The sequence below is a fragment of the Carcharodon carcharias genome, chromosome 16, assembly GCF_017639515.1.
Source record: "Carcharodon carcharias isolate sCarCar2 chromosome 16, sCarCar2.pri, whole genome shotgun sequence".
Classification (NCBI taxonomy): Eukaryota; Metazoa; Chordata; class Chondrichthyes; order Lamniformes; family Lamnidae; genus Carcharodon; species Carcharodon carcharias.
Genome location: NC_054482.1, coordinates 16,980,956 through 17,001,382, shown reverse-complemented (window position 1 = coordinate 17,001,382; position 20,427 = coordinate 16,980,956). Strand labels below are relative to the sequence as shown.

The window sequence follows — 20,427 nt, the reverse complement described above, 5'->3', positions numbered from 1 at the left end:
ACCTATCGCTGGCCTTCTATCCAGCTTCACCTGTTCTGCCCCACTTAAACAGTATATATTTCACCATATTTCTACTCCCCTTAGCTCTGAAGAAGAATCATACGGACTCGAAACATTAACTCTGTCTTTCTCTCCACAGATACTGTCAGACCTACTGAGTTTTTCCAGCTATTTTTGTTTTTGTTTCAGATTTCCAGCACCCACAGTATTTTGCCTTTACCTTGGTGATTGTAATTATTTTAAGTTCCTCCTTTGCTTCTTAATTTACAAGTATTTCTGGGATGTTAGTTGTGTCATCTACAATGAAGACAGACACAAATTATTTGTTTAAAGCTTCCATCATTTTCTTATCTCCCATTGCTATTTCTTCCTATACACTCTGTCCTACAGCGTAGTTATTATTAGGGGACCTATAAGCTACTCAGTAAAAACAATGGATAGAGTTTTCCATTTATGAGGCTAAGTGTGGTGGTGGGCAGTTTCAGCGGCGCCCATCCCGCTGGCCGGAATGGCGGGTGCTCGCACCAGATTCTGCGCTTGGAGGGTCATTAATTATGCAAAGGTGACTATCGGGCCAAATCACCTGGCAAGGCAGCAAAGGCTTCAAGTCTTCTCTCGCATCGCTCTTGTTCCTAAGTGGATACTAAGTTCCCAGAAGGAGCTCACTCACAGTGCCCCAAGGACCAAAGCAAAAATCATGGCCTAGTGATTCATGAAGTCAGGACGCACAAGTGTGAAGGCGGGACTCGTTCTTGCTGTGAGTGGATGGACATCCCCTGAAATGAAAGAAAATGGAACTGAGGGCTAGGAGAGATGTGGCCATATTCTCTCACTTCACCTTACTCTTCCTGCAGCCTGTCAGCAATTAACCTATCATGGCCAGTCTCCCATGTCTTCCTTCCTCCATGGCGTGTACACACTCATACTGACCCTCAGCAGCCTCCTGAGGTTCCTGGGTCTCTGGATCTTCATCCTCCAATGAGCTCTCATCCTCCTCCAGTTCATCCTCTGGTAGGGGGCCCCTTCTTTGCATTGCCAGATTGTGAAGGGCGCGACACACTGCAATGATGTGGGAATCCCTGTTGGGAGTGTATTGGAGCGAGCCACCTGAGTGGTCCAAGCATCCAAAGTGCATCTACAGAAGCCCTATGGCCTGCTCTATAACGGAGCGTGTGGAGCTGTGAGCAGCGTTGTACCACTCCTTAGAATGACTCTGAGGGCAACACACAAATGTGCAGTAAATGTTTCCAGTGATCACACACCAGTTGCACATTGATGGAATGATAACCTTTGCCGTTTATAAATATTAGGGCCTGCTGCCATGGATCCCATATAGCCAAATGGGTGCAGTGTATTTGCACCCTGCATTCTTGAGGAGACTGAGATGGTGGTGAAGCCAGTGAATCTTGCAGCCTGGCTATCTTCACCCAAAGCAAACCTGACATAATGATGGACCTTTCTGTAAAGGGCATCTGTGATCTCCTTTATGCACCTATGTGTTCCCTGTTGATTATTGGAAAGAACCAGAGGGAAAGAAATGTAGTGCTGCGGTCACCTTCAAAGCCACTGGCAGGGGTTACCCTCCAACTCCACGTAGCATCAGGTCTTCACAAAGAAAGTGGCATAAGTGATGTACTAGTACTCAGACATGCAGCCGTGCACGGCTCTCACTCATTTGTAAATAGGAGACTGCTCTACAATAAACCCTGGATCTGGCAAGTCACCCCCATTGCCTGGGTCTCTCCTGAGTCTCCTATTCATGCTGTGGCTCCGCTTGACCATGTCCCTCCAACTGGAGCTGCGTGCAAAGTCGCCTCTCCCTCCTTCACCTCCTCCATTGCATTAGGACTCTGACAAAGGCAGCATTGAGCCCAGGATCCATATCTGCTTTTGCCTTCTCTCTGAAAAGAAACATTGAAGACATTAATGTTTCAAGGGGCGAGTAAAGTGAAGCTCAGAAGATGACACATTTGGAGACTGTAAGAGTCCATAGTTTTTCCCGCCCTACTTGCATAGTGGATGAGTCAGCCTTGTCCCTGAGACACTAGCACACATATCGAGGTGACCAAGATGGCATCACAGATATGTAACATCTTGAGGCCTGTGTGGGATGTTAAAGTTTCAGTGAGATGATTGACCCAACCTAGTTCTGGGCTCCAATCTCTGATGTGGCATATTAATGGCCAGTTCTTTTTTTAAAGGCATTTATGGAATGTGGAGATCTCTGGCTAGGCCAGCATTTATTGCCTATTCCTAATTGCCCTTGAGAAGGTGGTGAGCTGCTTTCTTAAACCGCTGCAGTCCCTGTGGTGTAGGTACACCCACAGTGCTGTTAGGGAGGGAGATCCAGGGTTTTGACCCAGTGACAGTGAAGGAACGGCGATATATTTCCAAGTCAGGATGGTGAGTGGCTTGGAGGGGAACTTCTAGGTGGTGGTGTTCCCATGTGTCTGCTGTGAGTGGATGCCCTTTGTCTCATTAGGAGTGTCACATCTGGTGAACACGTGACATACATGATACAGCTGTGCCTCCTTCACTATTGCCTGCATTCCCACTTTCTACATTCCTGTGTTACTTTTGAGATGCAGTAATTGTGATGTGAAGCCACTGAGTTCTGAGTAGCCCTTTAACAATGCTAATGCAGCTATTGGATTTCAGTGACGTTCATTGCAAAGAGGTCTTCTTCCTTTCTCTCTTGAGCAGATTCCTGCGGCAACAAGAAGTTAAGGGCAATGCCAGAAAGGCCTCCTCGTGTTCATCCTTCCCCCTCACTACTATTCCATAGCCTTCCCTCCTTGTTGCCCCCCGTGTGTTCGCCCTTCCCCCACACTGCCATTCCATAGCCTTCTATCCCTATTGCCCATCTTGTGTTCATCAACCCCACCCTCGTCTCACAGCCCACCCGCAGTTAAAGTGCTAATTTCTGAAAGTGGAGGCCTGCATGAGTACCACTGCACAGTGGTGTTCCTTGGGACAATGTAGGCAAAGAGCAGGAGCAGACCAACCCTACAGCTCCAGTAGAGTAGCGTTCATCGTAACAAGACTGGCGCAGTGCCATGGCAGGTAGGCTGAGAATGTTGCACTCACCTCGAAGGTACCAGTGAACTGAGGTCCGTCTCGTGCACCCCGCCCCTTTTCAAGCGGGTTTGAGGCCGAGGTAATTTCCCGTAGTAAGATTGGAAGGCGTGACAAGATTCCGGTGAGCAGCTGTTCTAATGAGTGTTCGTGACATGTTAATGAATGCAAATGGCGTTCACGCCACTAGTCGGCGGGATAACCGACCTACCATAAACCCACAATCCGGAGAACTGCTAGCTGTTTTTACGCCTGTGGATTTCCGGCCTTTTGCCTGCTGCTGGATTCTCCGCTCCTGCCCACCATGAAACCCACCATGGGCGGGATGGGAAAATTCCACCCAATTTGTCTCCTAGACCAGTATATTTCAAATTCAAGAAGCAGCCTTATTTGATTTAGTTCTGGCAAATGGTAAGAGAACAACCATCACACAAGGAGATTACAATGTCGGAGAATGGAACATTCCATTTCTTACACCCAATGATAGAAATAAGGACATTGGATTATGTAGATATTACAATACAGAAGCAAGCTATTTGGGCCAGCGGGTCCATGATCGTGTTTATCCTTCATGTCAGCAATCTTTAGTCAGTACATCACTTGTTAAATGAGCAAAAGAACAGGATTAGGTCATTCAGTCCCTCGAGCCTGTTCCCCTGTTCAATTAGGTCATAACTGATCTGCATCTACCCACCTTAATTTTACAAGCCTTAATACTCTTGTCTAACATAAATTTATCAATCTTAATTTTTAAATGTTTAGCTGACTTAGCCTAAGCAGGGTTTTGGGGGAAAGAGTTCCAGATTTCCACTAGCCTTTGTGTAAGGAAATGGCTCCTGACATTACCCCCGAAAGACCCAGATTGGCTTTTGTACTACTCCAATAACAATTTCAATCACAAATACAGAAGATCATTTTCCTATATGAGTATGATCATTCAATATCCTATAACATAAATCCTCATGGCATTTCTGAACAAGATTCCCCAGGTAATGATAATTAGTGATAAATTATAGTCAGTTGAGTGCTTGTAGCCTCAAAGGTCAGAAGGCCTTGTTGTGGCAGGGTAGAGTGAGTTCTACCCTGCATTTAACCTGTGCTATACTTGACCTGGTAATGCTTGGTGTTGACATTGGACTAAAAGTAGAAGGCAGTGGGGGGAAATCAATTTAAGAATACTATTGTCCTTCACCTTGATTAATATAAAATAAAACTGAAAATGTATTATGTTTTGTTATCAAATTATTGGGGATTGATATCTGGGAAATGAAGTGCACATTTGGCCTAGGTCACAATATGATATAGGATTCATTTAAGGATTGCTGAGCACTTAGCTATCAAGTGATCTTCATTAAGTGACAAAACAGACTAAGCAAACCAAACGGGCAATGGTTAGATATTTAAGGTGTTACTATTCTAAATTATGTCACAATGCAGTGTGACAATAAGCAGGTCCCACTGTATTGATGACCAGCATAATAAATCTAACTACTGTGCAATCAAAAGACTAGGTTTAGCATTTTTTTTTTATTTGGCCAATTATTTATTACACTGTTAATACATTGCCCTGGCAGAATTGATTGGCAAGATAGCAGGTGTAAAGCACTTTATGGCACCATTAGCAGACAGGAAATAGATTTTAAAAATGAAAAATTCCCTCATCAATCTGAAGTAAAATGTACATCTTGACTCTAATTTAAAATTTGGAAACAATATGTTTACTGCACTTTGTAACAAACAATGCTATTTTTGACCGGAAAAGTACATGTCCTGATTTACTGGGAGAAGGAAAGTAATTTCATCCAGGGCTAAACTCAAATTCTGGGAAATATATGCTCACACACTCAAAGGTACAAGATTGTTTAACTAGAGCAGATACAGAATGAGTTTCCATTAGGTTTAGGGACTGTCACTAGACCAGAGCACCATTTTGTAGGCACTGTAACAGGAGAGATTACTCCTTGATGCAGTATCCTGTCCATCTACTCTTTGACTGTCTCAATCAGCAGGTGTGGTACCCTCCTAGGGGTATATAAGCAGACAGATTTGACTTCTGGGAGTAGAGTGATATATTCACTTTTGAGTTTTCCCAGTCCCTGGAACAACCTAGGAGATTCATTCCTAAATATGGCTCCTCTGTCATTCTGTGTTACCTCGTCAACCCTTTGTCGAAGCCGAACACACTGCCCTGCTGAAGAGATATAGCTGCTGATTCTGGAGGATAAAAAGAGTTTCATTAATTCCTTTACCTTTATGTCTACGGGATGTAGTGGTCTGGCCCTTCACTTTGAAGTTTGTGCCTCCTGGCCCCTTTAGCTTTATTTTTGAAGGCTGAATCTCAACGTTATTAAGCCATTCCAATTTGTCTGATAAGACTGTGACCCCAACACCAGTTCACAAATTAAATTCTGTTCTGTATCCTTTGACTTCCAGCTCTACAAACCAGAACTGCTTATTGGGATCGATTATTTCTCCCAAGAAATCTTTATCCTGAATGCTTTTATTTCCAATCTGCAGTACTTTAGAATGGTTAGAAGCTTGTTCCCACCCACTTCCCTTAAACTGTGTTTTAGATCTGCAGAATTATTTAAAATGTCCAGTCTTGCCACAGAGAAAGCATTTGGCTCCCTTCCTGGGCATTCTCCCTGGCGATACTGCTTTTTGGCACTGCATCTGGAGCATTTTAAAATAGGTAGAAGGGTTCTTCCCAGCCCTTTGGCAGGCTTTTCAGCAGGCAGGGCTTCCAACTTTGGGCCTACATACTAAAGCAACCCCTTTCTGAGCCTCAAAGGTCTCCCTGAAGTAAGCCCTGATTCTGCTGTCACAGCTCCACTTGCTTTGCAAACTGTTCAACCTTCTCTACATTAAATCCTTCTTGGTTTGCAAAAAGTATGACAGTACCTCGTCGAACACACTACAGTGCAGTCACAAGTTAACTTACACTTTAAAGCTACATAGCCACAACCACTGGCCAGTTGATAATTGTCATTGTAAATTAATCAATGGATTAAACTGGCCTTTGGCTCCTTTGTTTGAATCTCGCCCATCGAATGACCAGATTCTTCTTAGGGCTGAAGTAATTATTGACAGCCCTCGTAGGACGCCGAGGACTCCTTGACTCCTTGTCTTGTCAGTGCATCATCAGCTATGGCCCCAATCGTGTATAGAAGGGTACTGGCCAGGTGTTTTTGTGTCTCCTCTTGTAAGCCCAAAGCTGTTCAGTACCTTTCAAACTGTCTCCTCCAGAGCCCTGTCGTTGTTCTTGCTGTGGATGCTTTATGTGTTAGAAGGGCTGTGGAAGGGGTGGTGCCTGGTCAATGGCTGCCAATATCATGAGTGGCTCACTGTCCCCTATTTTTGTTGAAAAGTCAAGCTGTTCCAAAATCTTCACCTGTGAATTACCAATCTGTGGTCTCAGTTTCTTAAACTGTAGCCTCCAGCGCTGTCACCATGTTTTGATGGGATTTAATTTATTCTGAGTGAATTGGAGATATTCAGTATTTAGTTTTTCTTAAATTATTTATTCACAATATTTACAAAGACCTCATGGGGTTGAGCTTACATTCAGATCAGCCAAGACCTTATCGAATGGCAGAGCAGGCTCAAGGGGCCGAGTGTATGTATGGCAAGTACATTGTTCTCTGGGCATAGACTGTTTTGTGCCTTGGTCCCTTGGAGCCTCTTGGTCATCTGACCCCGATGTCATGCTTATATCATTAACATCATTGTCTAATTAACATAACCATTAACCCTTTACTCTACAGTCAGCTGTCCCTTAATTTAAGGAAAACATCTACTCAGGGTTAGGAGTTTCTGCCATGGGTTTTCAGGGCAATTCTCAACCCAATTCTCTTTGGGTACATGGAGCAGGTCGTCCCACAAGGTAGGATCTGGAGTCCAGCTTCTGCTTCATTTCCTTTCCTTCTCTGTTGCCGCTCTACCTCATCATTTAAGGAGTTGGGACTCAAAGTGTGATGCAGCTTGATGGACAAGATGTCACCATTTTGAATGATTAGTAGAAAACTCCTCCCGTCATAAGGTCTATGCTGCTGCACTTCAAGGGAGAGCTTCAGTATGTCTATGAAGCATTTTCTTTGCCTTCCCCTGGAACATTGACCATTTGAATACTGAGAAAACAGGAACTGTTGGGACAACTGTTGTGACATCCGGACACTGTGTCCAGTCCATTGAAGTTGATTTTGCAGTTCTGCTTAAATGCTTGAGGAACTGGCTTCAAGAAGGACACTAGTGTTTGTTCAACAATCCTCTCATTGAATCCAGAGGAGGCATTGCTGATGGAATTTCTCTGGTGCTCTTATGTGTCGCTGTTACACAGACCAGGAGCTGGGTGGCAACAATTGCTCTGTACACTAAGATTTTTGATGACATGTGGGTGTTTTGTTGTCAAACATTCGCTGCTGCAGTTAGTAGAAGGCAGAGCTGGCACAGCTGAAGGGTTCCAATTCTCCTTTAATGGATCAACAGTTGGCCTAGTATCTAACACACATAACTGAGAAAATATAATGGAAACCAGGAGGAATTGCTCATCAATTTGATCAAATGTGGTCCTCATTGATATATCATTTTCTTGAAGATGAGAATTAGAATCAGGTTTGATCTCAAAGGAAAGCCTGATTATTTATTACATTTACTGTCGTTCTTCGAAGAATTGGAGTTTTTTTAAGATGGGAGTTAACAGTGATTTTTACATTGCCAAATTAAATGGAAGAGCAAGAAATAAGTGCACAATTTTAATTGGTAATTTTACAAGAAAGAGATTCTAGTTATAATTTCCCACATGAATCCAGATTTATTGCAATTTAAATTTAATCCAAAATTGCTCATTTCAATCCTAATTGAATATCAAATATATTACAAACTATTTATGCCTTCCTGCTTTTATTAAGGCAATTTCCTCATCCTTACAAATGCTAACCTTGATTGTACTGATGATTAAACCTAACAAATTAATACTACATGATAATTTTGTGATTATTTTATAATTTAATGGTTCATTTATTTGAGTAACGGCATGAGAAAGGTGTAGCTAAAATGGCAATAGAAAGTCCAGCCAACTCATCTATCCAGTCACAGTATCCAATTGCTTTTGCAATGATGCCAAGGTTGCTGTGTCTACAGCCATACCAAGAATTCACAACATCAGTAGTTATATGGTCACCAACCCAAATAGAAGACAAAAAGATGCAACCTTTCTGCTGTGAACAGGCTATAGGAAACACTATGATTGGGAAGATGTGAAGTAAAATGGCCATCTTTATCCTATGTAGAAGTTGTCCAAAGGCTAACTGTAAAAATGAAGAGAAACAGGAGAAAAAGCCACATGGTAATTGCACTAAATTTTCATTTATTCATTCATGGGTGCGTGTGTCACTGGAAAGGGCAGTTTTTTTTTGCCCAACCCTAAATGCCCTTGAAAAGGTGGTGGTGAGCTGTCTTTTTGACCAATGTTGTCCTTGCGGTGTACGTACACCCCCAGTGCTTTTGGGGATAGGGGGGATGGTGGCAGGTGTTCCAGGTTTTTTTTACCCAGTGACAATGAAGGAGCAGTGAAAAAGTTCCAAGTCAGGATGGTGTGTAGCTTGGAAGGAAATTTGCAGGTGGCGGTGTTCCCACATGTCTGCTGCCCTTGTTTGTCTAGGTGGTAGAGGTCATGGGTTTGGAAAGAGCTGTCGGAGGACTGGCGAATTGCTGCAATGCATTTTCTGTATGATACACACTGCTGCCGCTGTGTGCTAGTGGTGGAGGGAGCAAACATTTGAGATAGTGCATTGGGTGCTGATCAAACAGGTCACTCAATCTGTGATGGTGTTGAGCTTCTTAGGTGTTGTTGGAGCTGCACTCTAACCAGTCTTATTCAAAGAAGAAACATTTGCTTAAATCATACAGGTATTAATTATCGTGTTACTTAAGGATGACATTCATTAAAACTTAATCTGTGCAGGTCAATTGCATAAGCAAGTTAGCTGTTAATTTTGAGATTTGGGAATAGATTCTACTGACCATTATCTTCTTGGAGGTATTACTTGCGTCACCTGTTTCAGAAGCTAAGTGGGCTGGCTAGATTCCAAGTGGCAGAAAAAAAGCCTTAAACCAAATGACTTTTACTCCTACAATTCAGTTCCTTATGTTTTTTTCCCCAATAAATACACCTCATTAATAATATAACTTTTGCAGTGGGGTGTGGGGGTGGTAATTGATGACAACCTTGCAGTTGGATAAGACGGTCTCAGACAATGGAGAAAACATATTTTAATTATATTTTTTTCCTGATTCTCACTGGTGATGATGTCCAAGTGACCTTTCACCAATGGTGCAGACAACAAACTCTTTTCCAGGTTGAGAATGCAACTGCGTAACTTGCCACAAATAAGCACATGGCTCCAAATTTGTATGAAATAGGCAGCATTTCTCTGCTCTGATGAAGTACTGTTACTTTGTGAAGATGTGCAATGTCAACAGAGTTGTGTAAATGCCATACAATGCAACTTAACTGAAGCTGGACCAAGGGGTGTTCAAATGTCCTGGTGGTATGGCCACTGTTTACCAGACAGGCAGGCTGGATTGGGGAGGAGGAGAGGGTACACCATGCAACTAATAATCCATTAACATTATTGAGATTTCATTAACAAACATGATCTGAAAGGACATAGGAAGCCATGCTATCCTTATAATAGCTTCATATTTTGTATAGGTAGATCTATCTATATAATATAAGAAGTCTGACCCTTAAGGGTCAGCAAGGATCTCAATTTTTATATTTATTTAAAAAGTGTTCTAAACTATTTTCAAATTGCTGTTCATTAAAACTCCCTGCTTTTAAACTTTTAATATAAAGTACAAGTTATTTTGACAAAAAATCTTCACTGAAACAAAGCATAAACCACTGCTATTGCGAATAACTGTTTAATTATTGCATATTGTAACATAACAATCACCATGAAATATATTTCAATACATATTTGTTTCTGTAGTTTTCCATTTGTAGTCATGCATCTGGCTTGGGTTTAACCTTTTGATGCGGCATACTGTCGCAGCATCTGTGAGATGTCCTTAGAGTCAGTCACCTCTTCAGGTAGGCACCCTTCCCCGTCCTGAATGGTGGGATCAGCTCCAGAATTCAACAACAATTCCACTATATCAGCAAATTCGCAGGCAGATGCTAGAAGTAGGCACAGAGCAAAGTGTCAGTGAATATATATTACATTTCTGTCACATAAGCTAACTCTATACTGCATGATTAAAGTGAAGGAGCCTAAAGTTGTTCTCTGTTGTTTTTTAAAAAGCATCATGTCCCTTCTTAATGAAAGAAATTGATGGAATAGAGTAATTGTGTTCAGAACCGGCACAGGTACAAACAATATAGTACCAAAGCTTAAGATACCACTAAATTTAGCAAATCATTTTTACATTCTCGATTATCAAGTTGCAGTGTACATTCAGCATCTCCCCATGACTGAAATTGGGAACTCATCATGGGCATTTATAGGTGTGAACATATGGCCCACCGCTTAGTGATTACCAAAGGCTAATCAACATTACCAATCCCAGCAGCTATCTTTTTAACTTCATGCTACATTTCTCGTAGATGTTGGAGTAAGGTTCATGTCGATGACAGCTATAGTGAACAAAGGCAAGCTGCTTTCCATGCTGTTTAATTTATAGCTATAATTGGGGAAGATCAAAAACAAAAACCATCTATGATCTTCTCCTTTATTTTGCACGGAATTTTCAGGGGAGCACAAAGAGACTAAAAATCCAATTAGGATATCGCCAGATGTCAATTGCATATCTAGATATGATCTGCACTCTCCTGAATATACTTTTACTAACACTCTCCAATAACAGAAATGATTTTTTTATGACTATCCATCATCATCTTTTTTTAAAATGTGCAAATTTCAAATGTTTTATGATAATGAGTAGTTGAAAGCCATCCCTAATTACCAAAACAGGGCAGTCAAATGTGATCAAAAATACCAATATCTTATAGGGTTGGGTGGTTATATTGCCATAAGTATAACAGTCTTTGCAGTGTGATTATGGATGACAGAAAGGGAGGAAAAGGCAGGAGGGGGAAAGAGTGTCTTGCATCTTTGATCATATGATGAAGCTATATTATTAGCAAGATTGTTTTCAGGTTCCGTAATTACTTCATGTTAATGGTGGAAACTTATTCAGATCTATGAGATTACTGGGCTCAGTAACTTGTTCCCACTAGTTCTCTTGATGTCATCAATATTCACAGCCTAATCATATATATTCATTTCTAAGTGTAGGGAACTTGGGCATCTGTCCTGAGACAAAGATAAGTTAATCACCGTTGAGTTCTGTTTGAAGAATGTATTCTACAGGGAGTCACATCAGCTTTTGGTTTGGTTCGATCTAAAACATTAAATGTTTCATATGCTTTTTCTCTTACTTAGTCAATTCAATACACCCAGGCCTGATGAATATAACATCAAATTGTATTAAATATCCTGATCAGCAAGGCATGCTATAAAACACCTGCTCTTGTAACACTCTGAAAAGTTTTTTGTTTTCTGCACAGACTATATAATTACATGGCTACTGGCCAGTAACTACCAAAATAAGAGTATACAGATCATGTATAATTTACAGTAACATTACTTTTGGTCTAATTCATGTTCATTAAATCTTGCTAATGACAAATAGAAATAACAGAAAAGGTTCTGCATTCCATAACTTAGCAAGAATATTGGATACCTGCAAGTGATTAACTGAGCCCAGGTTGGTCATAAAATGCCAAGCAGTTTCTCTCTGTTCATCTATCAATGATAGCATTGTAATTGGAGACAGTTATATTCTGGGTCTTTTCTACCATCTTCAATTTATAGTTTAAGCTTCTGGAATGCAAATTTACAGTAACAGTCGAATCCTAATTGCCTTCATTACTCCAATGTCTAGGTAGAGTTTTGGTAACATGCCTAAGATAATGTGCAGTAAACTTTAGTCAATTACCTTAGCTACTGGAATGATCTTATCCTACAGGAGGATTTCTCCCATCTACAAAAGCGATCACAGCAAAATTAACTGAAATGATAAAACTGAAACAGACTTTTCGGCCCAACCAGTCACTGTTAGTGTTTATCCCCCACCTAATCCCATGTGCCCAGCTTGTTCCCATGTCCCCTAGCTCCCCTTTCCTACAACCACCTGTCTAACCTATTAAATGTTGACACTGTCTCTGCTTTAATCACCAACTCCAGCAGTAGATTCCATGGCCGCACAACATTGTGTCAAAAGGTCTTTCCTCTTCTCTTTCCTACATCTCTTACATCCAAATATACGTCTATGTCTGTCCGCACCCCCACCCCACCCCCTCCCCCCATTTCTAGAAACTGGAAATGGTCTATTTCATTTATCCTGCTCCAGTCCTTCATAGTTTATTACACTTCTATCAAATCACCCATAATCTCAACTGCTGTAACATAAGTAATCCTAATATCAGGCTTAATTTCATATTTTTACCATCAAGCTATTTCTTTTAACAATAGCTAATATGCACACATATTTACAGTAGAAATTAGATTATCCAGCTTTTGAAATCATATTTTTTACAAATGGTGATTCTTTCCTTCCCTTTCTCACAACTGTAGAAGCTACATTAGTACAGTGCTGTCCAATACTTGGCCATTTGTGGTGAATCAGCCACAGCTATGTGCCAAATTGCTGCTGTTCATTTTTAGAGCCACACAATACTGAGTTGTGCTGAAGTTGGAGCAGTAGGTATGAGTATCTGTGTCACTCACTAAACTATTTGTCAACTGTCCGTAATTGAGCAAAGAATCAATTATGTTGCTGTTGGACAGAAGTCAAATATCAGTCAAACCTAGACCATATTTTTCAGAATATAGTTCAGCTGTTAGGTGTCTAGTGACTTCGAGTTACTTGCCCAAAGAAGCAAAAAGTCGCCGTTTCTTACCTTATCTGGATACCTCTAAATGACAATACATTTAGGTCTGTGGGACTGCTCTGTAAAGTGCCATTAAAGTAGGGCTGGCTTTCGGAAGGAAAGCAATCCGATTGCTCTCAAATTTTTCTTGGGAAATCTAGTGACATAGGGAATGCTGACTGAAGAACTAGCTTTTGCTTAAATGGTAGTTGGTGGTTTCCACAAAACAACTGAAATGTGTGACAGATGGACAGTGCTGCATCGCTGCCCACAGAGTCAAAATAGACAATTCTGGCAAGCTGCGGCAGTGCAGCACCATGCAAGTGTGTTCGGTCTTCACCTTAACAGATTATAGAAATGAACTGAAAAGAATAGGGTGCTATTGGCATAAAAGGAGATTACAGGAGGTTGGCCATGAACCGAAAGTCCATTAAGTGTCCAGGCAGTGTGTTCAGAAATGGCAGGTGACACAGCATAAGCAAGGCAAGAGTGCAGAAGTCAATACTTCGAGATTCGTTAATTCCTTTCCCTCCCTGAGTCTCCCAATATTTAAATTCTGATAAAATAGAGGCAGTTTACTCTTGAAGAAATTTTTTTTGGAATACAGAGTACACAGTCAGTAACAGAACACTTAAACAGATTGTCACCCCCTTTTAAAGTGTATACAGTAGGCTTGCTTTGTGGAACAGAGCAGAATGGACTACAGAATCCTTTTGGAACTGCTCCACTGTCTCTCGCAGTCAGTGTATCAATCTTGATTGCTGACAGTTTAAATTCTCAAACCCATTTTCCAAAGATTGCGCATTTGTATTAGTAATATTGCATATTATTTTGAATCACGTGGTGAAAATGGTGACCTGGTCACCAGAAGTTTAGCAAGCATAGAAATCTTACTGAACAACACTGCACTAGTCAGATCCAATTCTCGAACAATCTGACTTACTTAAATAGCCCTGAAACCACAGAGAGGGATCCTTGAATTAAATAACTGACAACTCAATACAAAATGGAGTAGGCTGTCGATTAATGTGATTTGATTCCTCACTGAAACTTGTGGGTTATCTCTGTGATCTCCTCAAACCTACACTCCTTCAAGCTCTCTGCAATCTGACCAGTGCAATGTTGTGCAACAGGATTACAGTGCTTGCCAAGCTTTTGGTGATTAGGTCATCATATTCACCGCACTACACAAATATATGCAAAATTAAGAAAACAAATGCGCAATCTTTTGAAATCGGCTTGAGAATTTAAACCATCAGTAGTCAAGACAGATACACACTGCGAGAGACAGGAGAATAGTTTCATAAGGGTTTTGCAATCCAACTGTACTGCCAAGCAAGCCTGCTGTAAACACTCTCAAAGGGTGGTGACAATTTGTTAACCAACGTGATCTGTTTCTAACAATTCTGGCCTCTTCAGCATCGCTGATTTTCATTGCTCCACCAGTAGTAGTTGTGGTTTAGCTAGGCCCTAAACTCTGGAACTCCCTCCCTAAACCTCTTTGTTTCTCTCTCCTCCTTTAAGGGGCTCCTTAAGGCCCATCTCATTGACCAAGCTTTTGGCCACCTATCCCAATGTGTCTTTATGTGTCTCGGTGTCAAATCTTCTTCAATAACACTTATGTGAAACATCCTGGGACACTTCACTATGTTAAAGGGGCCATTTAAATGGAAGTTGGTTTATTTGGATGTCAATAACAACATGTCACATTTATTCTAGTTCAAGCCAGGGATGTGACATTTATAATCCCATGTATTGTAACTGGATTTAAAGGGATAAAACTAGATTTACTTTCTCTTCATAACACCATAAATTCTTTTGAGAGATAAAAACACTCCTGTTCAGATGGATTGTCTTCATCAGCAATAGTGACACTTACGAAAGATTATAATCACCTTTCGAACTCTATATTAGAATACATTTTGAAACAACTCCTCAGCATCTTGCAACATTTTAATTTCATTTGGTGATGTGGGGGAGAGCTAATTTGTATTTTTGTCTTGGGAAAGATTGCTAGGCCAGACACCAGTTGTCAGTTCACTCCATCATCCAAGGTACATAATAATGGCGAATCATTTTGATATCAATCAATGCAAATTTTGCAGAAATAACTTGCAGCGGATTATTACCAAGGAAGTCGAAATCAAGTATATATTGAATCTCAAGCACTGGGAACTGCATTACCTTTACAATATACACGCACATACACGGAATCTAGAAAACAAAACCATGACCAGCTCTTTATTCTTTCTAGTGCTATATAGATTACTAGTTTAAAAACTATGAATTATGCCTTGTTTCTTCTTTTTCAATTTCAACTGAAATGGGTTTCACCTTGGACTTAGTGAGGTTGCAGAGCAACATCCATGGTGATGTCATGTAATACAAAAAAACTTTTTTTCAACAATTCACCAAGGATTCACCAATTTACTTTTTAGAGACCAAATATTCCCCTCATGCAAAGAGCACTTTCTTCATCAACATAATGGCTAAGAACTTCCAATCAGAGTCGGAACGCTTGTGTTCCAGCCAGAAAGCTATCCACTTAGCTGCATACATGGAAAAGGCTCCAACTTCTGATCCATGATGTAGATGAACTACCTCAGCGCAGGAAACCTCGTAGCACAGAGAACCTGCGCAGAAGACACACGCCATTTTTACGGCACTGGCTGCCATAAGGTAAGTTGAAATGTCTGGTGTGAATGTTAGTGAATGGATGATTAGATGAGTGGATGAATGAGTGAATGGGTAATTGGGTAGGGTGTTTGAGGTAAGTGAGTAGGGTGGCAGGTGGTTGAGATGGAAGGTGGGTCGGTGGGGTACTCTGATTGGGAAGGGTTGTCACATCGGCGCCTAGTCAAGTCAGCGGTGCTGAGGGGTGGGGGCAAGTGGTGGGGGCTAGTCAGGTCAGGGATTTAGCGAGAGCCATTGATTGGGATCAGTTGTATAGTTACCCAGGAGTTAGACTAGGATCTTTCGATCTAACATTTCCTGGGTAAGTATTCAGGTAAGTAAGTCGGAACTGTCCAAAGTTCCGGAAGGTCCCAGGGAGCAGGGGAATTGCACATCAGAAGTTCACAGGATACTCCCATGTAGTCAGTGCATCTGGACTTCTGCGGTGTCCTGAAGCACATCTTGGGGAGTACATCTGGTCTGTGATGATACGGAGACTGGAAGATCTGGTCCAATGTGAATTTATATCCACAATAAATAGTAATGTAACTGATTTTGTATCATCGCTGGGCTGTTGTTTAATTATCCTACAGAATGGGCATAAGCCCACTCATATGATTCCAGTCTTTATATAGTGGAAAATAAACTTTATCAGACTGTGCAACTTAAGCAACAAATCAGGTCTACTGTTGTAAAAAAAATAAACAATGACTAAGTCAGTATAACAGCAGATTTTACTTGATTACAGAATATTTAACTTACACCTCCTCAGGTATTCAAAAACAATAAAAGATACAATACTTTACTAACTCTATTAGTAACGTTAAAACTTGGATCAGGGTCTGCAACATAAAACTTACGGGTCTAACTTGACGGCTCAAGAGAACGGAAAATGTGTGATATATCTCTCATACCCTTTGCAGTTCAAAACTATGATATAGGGATTCAGAAAGTGTCTTCCATTAAGAACAAAGTTCCCTGAGCACCCAGATAACAGATCCAAGCATTAATGCGGTTAAAGCCTGACCTTAAACTGATTGGTTTCATGAGAAAGCAAGCAGCCATTTCTACATGCTTTATTCATATGCAAATACATTTTAAGAGCAATGTGTTGCCTCTGATTTTGCTTAACTACCTGTTGCAGTAAAATAACCAGCCACCTTTCAAATGGGTAATTCAAAATATATAGATCGTATGTTGGTTCTGCCCACTGTTCACATTGCTCCTCTCCCCTCCTGAAAGTGCTGACTCAACCACTGCTGGTTGTAATATTGTGAGGCCTGATAGGGGGATACAGATAACTTCTGCTTGTCCTTACCGTGTCCACACAAATTTGCAGCAGGTATTGCTGGGCAACAGCCAGGAGCAAGAACACTGACTGATAGTGACTTTTGAGGGGATATGAACCACGCTGTACAGAAAATAGGTATTGTATAATGTAAAATAAAAACCTAGGAACAAGCTAGGAGCAAAATTTCAATCAGCATCAGTCTGACTCAGTTCTTACATCTCAGTCAGACAGTTGTGAGTGACATTCCTGGAGAAAATAAACTAGACTGATACTGTAGTGCAGACTGAGGGAACGCTGTGACATGAGGCATCTGTCTCAGTTATCAGATGGAGATTAAAGCCAGCATTTCATTAATCAAAAAGAATTTTCCTACCTAACATCTATACTTCAACCAACAGAACCAGGTTAACTTATTATTGTTTGGGAGGATGCTAAGCCTTCAAAATAGCTGCTTCAATTGCCTACCAAATAATAGTCACTGCACTTCCAAGTTATTTATTCTCAAGTTTCTGAGTTGATAAGACACTATATAAATGCAAATCTTTTTGAGAAAAACATCCACAAAATCTGTTTATCTTCACATCACCCTCGGGACAATTGAATTGCAGACCTGTATCTCTTTCCTAGTTACCTAGGACTCATACATAAGATAGAACACTTTTATTTTTACTAGTGTAAAATCTCATTATTTGAGAAGGTGGAACTATTAGTAATGCTCATTGATTTTGTGTTACAGCTACACTTTACCAAAGGACAGCCTCAGCATATTCCATGAGTAGAAAAACCTTCAGAACAGGACTGATGAATTGGAACAGCTATTCTGATAAGCAAGAAAATAGCAAATGCTCCTTATGCTCATATAGAAGGCTATATAATCTGTACTCAGTTGCAAGACAATATAAAATGTAGCTACCTACTCTACTGCCATCGTTTTTAAAAAATTCTTTCATTGGATGTGGGCATCGTTGGCTGGGCCAGCATTTACTGTCCATCCCTAATCGCCCTTCAGAAGGTGGTAGAGAGCTGCCTTCTTGAACCGCTGCAGTCCATGTGGTTAAGGTGCATCGACAGTGCTGTTAGGGAGGGAATTCCAGGATTTTGACCCAGTCCCTTCACTGTATTTACACCACAGGGACCACAGCTGTTGAAGAAGGTAGCTCACCACCACTTTCTCAAGGGGAATTAGGGATGGACAATACATGATGGCCTAGCCAGTGACACCCAAATCTCATGAACAAACACAAATATAAACGGGCACCAGCAATACGATGCCCACACAGTGTACACTGGGTGACACACACACACACACACACACATGCACACAGTTTCTCCTTCTTTATGTCATGCACCCAACAGGGTGACCAAACAGCATACACCTCAGCCAATACCAATATCTGGCCACTGAAGTGAGACATTGTGCAAACTTGACTTGCTCTTAAGTTCTCCCCCTCCAATCACCAAGACATCTTCCAAACAGCCCCACTCAGATGGTGAAGCAAAAACCTCCAATATGCCTCTCCCAATTCCCAAAAGGAATGACTGGTCTGCTTCCAAAACTAAACAGAAAGCTCTTTCTTAATTAATTGAAAACTCCATCAATTTTGAGAGGAACAACTGCTAAAACCTGTTGGAACAAAGGAACCAGCATAATGGGTCGGATTTTGCTGTAACAATAATTGCAAGGATAACAGCACCTTGATTTATGTGGAAATCAGACAACAACTTGCAGCAACCACACATGCGCAGTTAATCACGGAAATCTGGAAGCTGCTGTTCAAGATTTGCTGCGCTACCAAAAGCTTCCTGAAGAAGGCATCTTGCTGTCTGACTGACCATTTACATGTATCGAACAACACAAAGTTGTTGTACTTACCTCAAAAGATACAGACTAAATTTGGCAGAAAAAAATTAGTGCTTGTCCATTCCAGCCCAATTACCTTTCAACAGTGTGTTAAGTCTTAATTACTGCGAAACAACACAAAGGAAACTTCTACAACCGTGGAGTTTCATTCTTTCAGATTTTAATTATTCTTGGAGATTTAAAAATATATTTTCTTTTACTTTGTTTCTTTTAACTCTCTCTCAATCCAAGCTCTCTTCTTGCTTTGCTTTCTTTATCTCACATGACATTGAATACAATACTGTGCTCCAACTTACATTTCTTGGTTCAGACTCTTGTTCATTCTTCAATCTGATTGGTTAAGGAGATACTTTCAAGTGCCTGTGGAGGGCATAGTGCTTATTAGGATGAAAAATACATTTTTGGGGCACTCTGAACCTACCATTTATATAAAAGGATCAGTTAGCTCCACTTCAGTACATAAAGGTGTGTATTATGCACAGAACAATGTACTGTTAGGAGAATTAAGAGATTCTAAAATTAATAGACTGTAGGTGTTACATGTAAACTCAGCAACACAGGGGCTGAACAGAGGAAAGTTATCCAGGTTTCCTGTACTTGACAAATGCACTGTGAACACCAGGGTCGACTGTGATGCCCTCCCCCACGCAACTGAATAATCTGACTGGCTAAGGTCAGATGTACAGATTGGCCTCTAGGATGAAATAATGTAGGGCGCCACCACTCATGGAACTGTACCCAGTATTTGGCACTGCCTCCAGAGAAGCAAAAAGAACTGAAGTATGATAAAATACACCTGCATTTATTGCTCATCCTGGTGGAGGGGATAGCCCCTGCTTTGTAGTGAAAGGTTGGCTTGCTAGGCCAGCTCTGACGGGTACAAAGAGTTAATCACATAAAGTAGAACTGTAGGTGGGGACAGCAGAATCCCTTCCCTTAGGAACACCAGTGAGCCAGTTGGCTTTTTATGACAATCTGGCAGTTCTTACGGTGATTCTTTCTGGTGCCAGCTCACAAAATTACTAAATTTATTGAATCTGAACTCATGACCTCTGGTGTTGCTAGTCCGGCGTCATAACCACTTCCTTTCCACCGCAACAACTGACTTATACTGCAGTGGCACTGCCCCATGTGACTTGTGCTGCAGTGCCAATGGCCCATGTGATACGTGCTGCATTTTTATTACAACAAATGTAAAGAAATACAGCATGTGTGTTATGGAAATTCTCAGTATGCAGATTACAAATATGCATATTTATAAAGGATGCAAAAAAAATCAGCATCAGCAGGGTTAAATAATACTGTAAAAGCTTGTGTCATGCAAAATGAAATACTGACTTTATCATTGCAAGCTGCATATAAAAATGGAAAATGCAAGCCTGGTTATATTAGAAATCTGGATGCAGGAAATGCTCATGTAATGCTCGTGTAAGACTCAGGAGGTTAAACAGCTAAATTTATGGTGCTCCGGGACCCCCATTTGTCAAGTGACAGAACTTTGGCCTTGCACAGAGAGAAGCGAAAATGAATGCTCATCTCTTGCTAAACTTCATCAACTTGCATTATTCCAGTCATTCGGCTCCCTGTGCTGAT

General features: G+C 41.0%; 1 protein-coding gene across 1 annotated transcript in view; it reads right to left on the bottom strand.

The window, feature by feature from the left end:
* Nucleotides 1-9,983: 9,983 nt before the first annotated feature.
* acbd6 (acyl-CoA binding domain containing 6) overlaps nt 9,984-20,427 on the bottom strand; it is a 207,332-nt gene continuing 196,888 nt past the window's right edge. Inside the window, exon 8 of the mRNA XM_041208380.1 lies at nt 9,984-10,255. Within this exon, the coding sequence (XP_041064314.1) occupies nt 10,101-10,255 (155 nt within the window). The 3' untranslated portion in view covers nt 9,984-10,100. The remainder of the gene's footprint in view (nt 10,256-20,427) is intronic.